Consider the following 5,776-nt stretch of genomic DNA (forward strand, 5'->3'; position numbering starts at 1 on the left):
AAAAAAAAAAAAAAAAAAAAAAAAAAAAAATTGACATCATGGAGGTCACATGATTGGCAAGAACCAATTAAGAGGAGTTGTGGAAAGGGGAACAGTTAAATTTGTAATTTGGGTTGTGTGAAAACTTCTTTGGGCCTCATAAACAACCACAGAACCACAAGTTGGGGAGGCTGGCAGTGTCAGGAGTCTAAGCTCGACACAGTGGTCAGCAGCAGGACGAATCACACTGGCTGCAAACCACAGGGTTTCACAGAGTGGTGAGCATCATCAACCCGCAGCCAAGACACCGCTTTTTTTTTTTTTTAATCTTTAACAATTTGAATATTTGTTTTCGCAAAGGTACATCTTTCATAGGGCTCAGGGAGCCCCAGAGGTACCAAAGGCAGGGGAAGGAGGGGAGAGCTGTCGGGAACCATGGCTAAGGGTGAGGTTAAAACAGTGACCTTTCTTGGTTTTCATTCCTAAGGTAAAAGAAATCATCGAATCCCCTGCCTTCAGAAGAGGGTGCATTTTTCAGGAGGAAGCGATGGCTTCAGACAGCATATTTGAGTCATTTCCTTCATACCCACAGTGCTTCATGAGAGGTGAGTACACGCTGGTCTTTTAATATCTACTTTAGCTCGGCTTTGCAGATAATGAAATGGCAGCCTGTTGTACCTCGGTGCAGATGGACCCGGCCGACCCACCCCTCGTCTGTGTGGTGGGAGGCATTCAAACTCGGGCGTATGGTTACAAAGCTATTAGATTACTTATTCATCAGATGGCAGCTCTTCAGAAATGTTTTAATAAATACTTAGTTAAGCTGTCGAAGTGTTCAGTCGGTGCGTGAAAACTTTGTCAAGTACAAGTAAGTTTGGCTGCTCCTGATTAAAGTCCCGGAGATTATAAAGCTTTCATGTAGCTCTCGGGGTTTTATTTTGCTGTCCCTTGCCTGGAATGACAGCAGCTGAGTTCTCCTGAATTCAGCGTGCTGTCTGAGCCACACTCCAGCCTGCCCCGGGGTTTAGAGGCGCATGCACAGCCGGCCAGGAGGGCTGTGCCTGCGTGGGGCGGAGGCGGAGGCAGAGGTAGGCTCACAGATGGGCATTGGACTTCATGGCATGGGACTTCAGGGACAAAGTGGCCACCCGGTTGTCCCGAAGAGGCAGAGAATGCAGGAGCTGGGCAGATTTGTCTAGGTCGAAAATACCGGGATGAGGTTGTGTTGTGTTGTTCCTTGTGGTCTCAGTGGAAAGAGGCAGCCGGCATCTTTCAAGAGAAAGGGAGGGGTCTCTGTCACAAAGAGGAATAAAGAAGTTTCCTAAGTCATACGTTGTCTCAACTTAAGCCATTAGATTGCAGGATTCCTGAGAGAGCAGCTAGTGTGGAAAACGTGTCTGCATTTTTGCAACCAGCCTCTCGAAATGTGCAAAGCTGCAGAGGTGAGCGTGAGTGTGAAAGTGTGTGTGTGTGTGTGTGTGTGTGTGTGTGTGTGCATGCTCCTTCTGTGTATCTTGGTGGGAAAAGAAGGCTGTGCTTAAACCAACAAAAATAACGAAGATGTCAGGGAGGTGTTGCACGGCGTCCGGGCATGCACTTCGGCTGTCGCCTGTGGAGCGTGGCTGGTTTGGCAGAGCCGGGACGGAGTGCGGTGGGTCGGGGGAATAATGAATCTGCTGGCTACGAACTCTTGCACGCACCCAAATAGTCTCTGTGACTCATTACTGATTCATACAGCCAAGTGAGCAGGAGAATGCAGAGGGCTGCCAGCCACTTTGTCACAACAAATGCTATCGTGAATGCCCCAGAGTTGCTGTGTTGCTGGGTCCCTGAAATTTAAACACTTGACAAAGATGCGTGTGTGCGTGTGTGTGTGTGTGTGTGTGTGTGTGTGTGTGTGCGTGTGTGCGTTCGGGTGTGGGGGGAGGAGTTGAGGAGAAGGGGAAGAAAGCAAGTCATTACCCGATTCAAAGCTTCAAATTAAAGGGTTTTCGAGCACTTCTTTCACGGGCAGCTGAGGAACTTTCGGTGACGTTGAATCATGCTCCGTGTGAGTCACGCACCCGCTGCAGCGCTGGGCTCAGCAGAGGCGCTGGCCGGTGGCAAGGCGCTGCGATCGGCTCTCTCTCGGTGTTTCCTCCGGGCCGCTCACAAGCGAAGGAAGCAATATGTGTAAAATAACAGAAAAGAGATCTTCCTGCCTTTACTTGCTTTCAACACCCTCCCCTCCCCCCAACAATTATTGTTTCCTATGCTATCAACTCAGGAAGACAGAGTCAGGAAATTTCAAAGCATTTCACCGGGCAATAGATTGGATTTTGCTGTGTGGTGCTGGCCTGCCTTCTGTCCATACCGGTCAGCCAGCAAACATAATGGGAGGCCTGATGGCCTGCACAGACACCGGGAAAGACAAGGACCCTGGCCCCTAACACAGCCCCACAGCTCCCGCGCCCAGTGGACGGTCACCCTGCCGCCTCAGGCTGGGGACCAGGAGCAGCTAGTGTTCCAGGCAGCAGTGGGCAAAGGGCCCAAGACCCCAACCCAGACTCAGAAGGACTGGTACAGAAAGGTCTTTTCATCCCTCCCTCTCGGTAAAAGAAACTCAGGGCCTTTCATAATCTCGAACACAATGATATCATCTTGAGATTTCATTTCAGAGATCCAAAGAGAAACCTTAGCACCTCTCTCTGGGGCTGGAGGGGTGGCAAGATGTCATTGCTTTGGGTACCATCTGGGACATGGCCTCGGCTCCTGATGCTGGGCGGTCAGCATCCTCTCCAGCACACCGTTCTCTCTCCGAGTTCTCGCTCTGCTTCCGTGGCCCGGCCATCAGCCGCGCTCGAGGCTGTGGTCATTTCTTGCTGCCTGTAATCCATAGCATGTGCTCCGTCCCCAGCCGCAGCTAGAGGGGAAAATGTCTTGTTTTCTGCCTGGGATGGTGCTTTATCAGTCCATGCAGTTCTCGCAGAAGGAAATCCACTCTGGGCGAGATACCCATGGGGAAACTGGGGGGAAAGAGAGCTGTGGGACCAAACCCACCATTCAAACGTTTCACCGGGCAATCGATCTGGAGCCTTCTCTGAGCGAGGCAAGTGAGAGTCTGCGAGGCTGGCATGCAAAACGCGTGTGGTCTACCACAGAGAATGCCATCTCTGTCCTGCCCCGCCGCACCGAGCTCTCGCTTCGTTCGCTGAGGCGAGAGGACGAGACGGGATGAAAATTCCCTGGGATCGTCACGCAGGCTTCGCGTCACGAAATTCTCGCAGAGCCCGGACTCGGGTCCCGCCGCGAGCTGCATGCAGCATGTCACCCCCAAAGAGCTGTGGTGGGCGTGGAGGGGGAAAGCAGGGGCGCAGACGGAGTTTTGCAAAACGCCTCAGGTAGCCTTGCTCTTAGAAGTGGCTTAGTGGTCTGTGCGAAGCCTGAATGCTAATATGCCTCGGAGTTCCTAGAACCACAGGTAGAAATCTCAGCGAGGCTGACGCTTCGCGCCGCCTGCTCTCAGAGGCCTCTTTCAAAGGGAATTACAGAAGGCACACGTTCGCGGCCGAGCGTGTGAAGTGGGCGTCTCGGTGAGCGCCAGTTTGCCGCTGTTTCCAGAAAAATATTTGTGAAGATGCTCCTTCTGGCTCCACTGAATATTTAAGGTCACGGAAAGGGCGTAGAGTAATCCAGGTATCGGACACAGCGTGAAATCCATATTATTTTTCTTGGGCCGCCATGAAAAAGTCCCACAGTCTGGGTGGCTTGGATGACGGAAATGGATTGTCTCATGATTATGGAAGCATTGAGAGTCCTTCGCAACTTTATTATCTCAAGGGCTTCGAGGGGTCAGCAGCGCTGGCTTCTTCTGAGGCCTCTCTCCTTGGCTTGAAGGTGACAGTCTTCTCTCCCTGTCACTGCCTGGTCTTCCCTCTGTGCATTTCTGTGTCCCGATCTCCTCTTCTTATAAGGACACTGGTCGTATTCTGTCACAACCCACCCTCATCACCTCATTTGGACTTCGTTACCTCTGTAATGACCCAATCTCTACATGTGGTCACATTCTGAAGCCCTGGAATTTAGAACTTCGAGATATAAATTTAGGGGCAAACACAATTCAATCCATTGCAGGGTGTCTTAGCAAATCTGACTCCCCCTGTCCCACAAGGAAACTCTACTTTTCTTAGGTGGTCTGCTGGGTGTGGGAGAGTCAGACCTTAATACCCCCTGTGTGAAATGGAGCCTCGCATTCTTAAACCGCCCACGCATTTTGAAACTGAGAAGAAGAAAAAAAAAAAAAAGGTGTTAAAAATCTATCTCGACTCATAATTATACCCTTTGCCATTTAGTCCCTTCACACGCTAAGAACGCTTTGAAAATGACAAAGCCATTTGGAAATGTTTAAAGTTTTAAAAGAGCAAAAAGCAGCTCCCAAAAGAAGTCACCGCCGCGGCGTTGCTTCCTCCAGCGGGAGTGCCCCTGTCGTTCAGAACCCTCCCGTAGAAGCACTCTACCAAAGCGGGTGGAAAGCTGAACACAGGAGCCACACGCCTGCCCACACACCAAGTGCAGGCACCTCGAGCAGCCGGGAGCTGAAGCCTCATCAGAAGTAGCAGCTGACCCAGGATCTAAACGGCAAGAAGCTGTTAAGTGGTTTCGGAAGCAAATGAGCAGCCAGGAGATGCTTCTGTTCTCTTGAAATACATCTGAAATTCGCGCTCGGAAAAGACCTGCCCCTTTGCTGGGGCTGAGGAAGGCTCCAGGGTCACCACGCGCAGGAACTTTCACAGAGAAGCCAGGGACGGGTGAGTGTCAGTCTAGAGGAAAGAGCCCCAGAGTGAATGAGAGCAGCCACTGCTAGCAACGGCAGGGCCGGCGGTCTGCAAGGGTGGCCTTCCCTTTCCTATCCCTTTTTCTGGCTTTTGTCAAACAGCATAAAGTGAGTTTCCTCACGGGCCTCGGTCTCCTCCTCTATAAAACAAGGAGAGCAGTAGGACCTGTCTTTAAAGTAGCCGCATGGACAGATTAAATAGCTGTGTGACATGGTTCGCAAGGTCATAAAAATGGCGCGGTAGATATTAGCTACGGCTCTTGATGTTCAGTTATTTAAGAGGTCACTTGGTCAAACTCTGTCCACTCTAGGCAAGGTGTTGCGATGCCCTGGAGGACGCTGGAGGAGGATCCCTAAGGAGAGTAACACGAGGGTTAGGGAAGGAGATGGTGTGCAGGTTAGAAACCAGGAGGAGAGGGAAGGGTGGCCCAGGCGGAGGTGGGGGACACCTGGACGAAGGTAGAGGGGCGGGAACCCCAGCGGGGATGGGAGGTGGTCAATAAAGCAGCCCACCTGATGAATATGTAAAGTAGATCGGCTTTTGCAACCTCCCGTCATCCTTCCCCTCCTTGTAAGTTTCCATAACGAAGACGGCGAAAGAGAGAGGGCTCTTTATGTAACTGGACGCGTTCAGCTTTTAAACATCGAGGCTAACTGGGGCACGTTGTGACATATGCCTGGACGGATGTTTCTCCTCGTCGGGAGTCCACGTGGAGCTTTATCTTCCTAAAGGCCCTTCTTAATGAAAAAGCCATTTTGCCCTTTGAGCCGCGCACAGGTTCTCTGGGCTCCGAGGGACGACCCACTTCTGTGCACCCTCAGTGACATTTTGATCACATCCCTTGTCTAGCCCAGAAATGCTGGCAGCCCAGGCTGCCTGCCGCATTGGGGCCGGGAGCGGGGCCTGTACAGGAAACTCAAGCAAATTTCTCAGCTTCTCAGGTAACTTCCTAGTGACCTAGATGAGTCATTCGATGTCTTTGT

General features: G+C 51.5%; 1 protein-coding gene across 4 annotated transcripts in view; it reads left to right on the forward strand.

Annotated features, from left to right (window-relative positions):
• The first annotated feature begins 69 nt into the window (after nt 1-69).
• RUNX1 (runt related transcription factor 1) overlaps nt 70-5,776 on the forward strand; it is a 245,448-nt gene continuing 239,741 nt past the window's right edge. The window contains exons 1-3 of one of the 4 annotated variants that reach the window (XM_023533867.1): nt 83-257; nt 340-373; nt 467-584. In XM_023533867.1, coding sequence (XP_023389635.1) covers nt 527-584 — 58 coding nt within the window. In that variant the 5' untranslated portion in view covers nt 83-257; nt 340-373; nt 467-526. Of the gene's footprint in view, nt 374-466; nt 585-5,776 lie in introns of all 4 variants that reach the window. The other 3 variants (XM_011365656.2, XM_011365654.2, XM_011365652.2) reach the window with 3 other exon arrangements.

This window comes from Pteropus vampyrus, unplaced genomic scaffold (assembly GCF_000151845.1).
Source record: "Pteropus vampyrus isolate Shadow unplaced genomic scaffold, Pvam_2.0 Scaffold114, whole genome shotgun sequence".
Classification (NCBI taxonomy): Eukaryota; Metazoa; Chordata; class Mammalia; order Chiroptera; family Pteropodidae; genus Pteropus; species Pteropus vampyrus.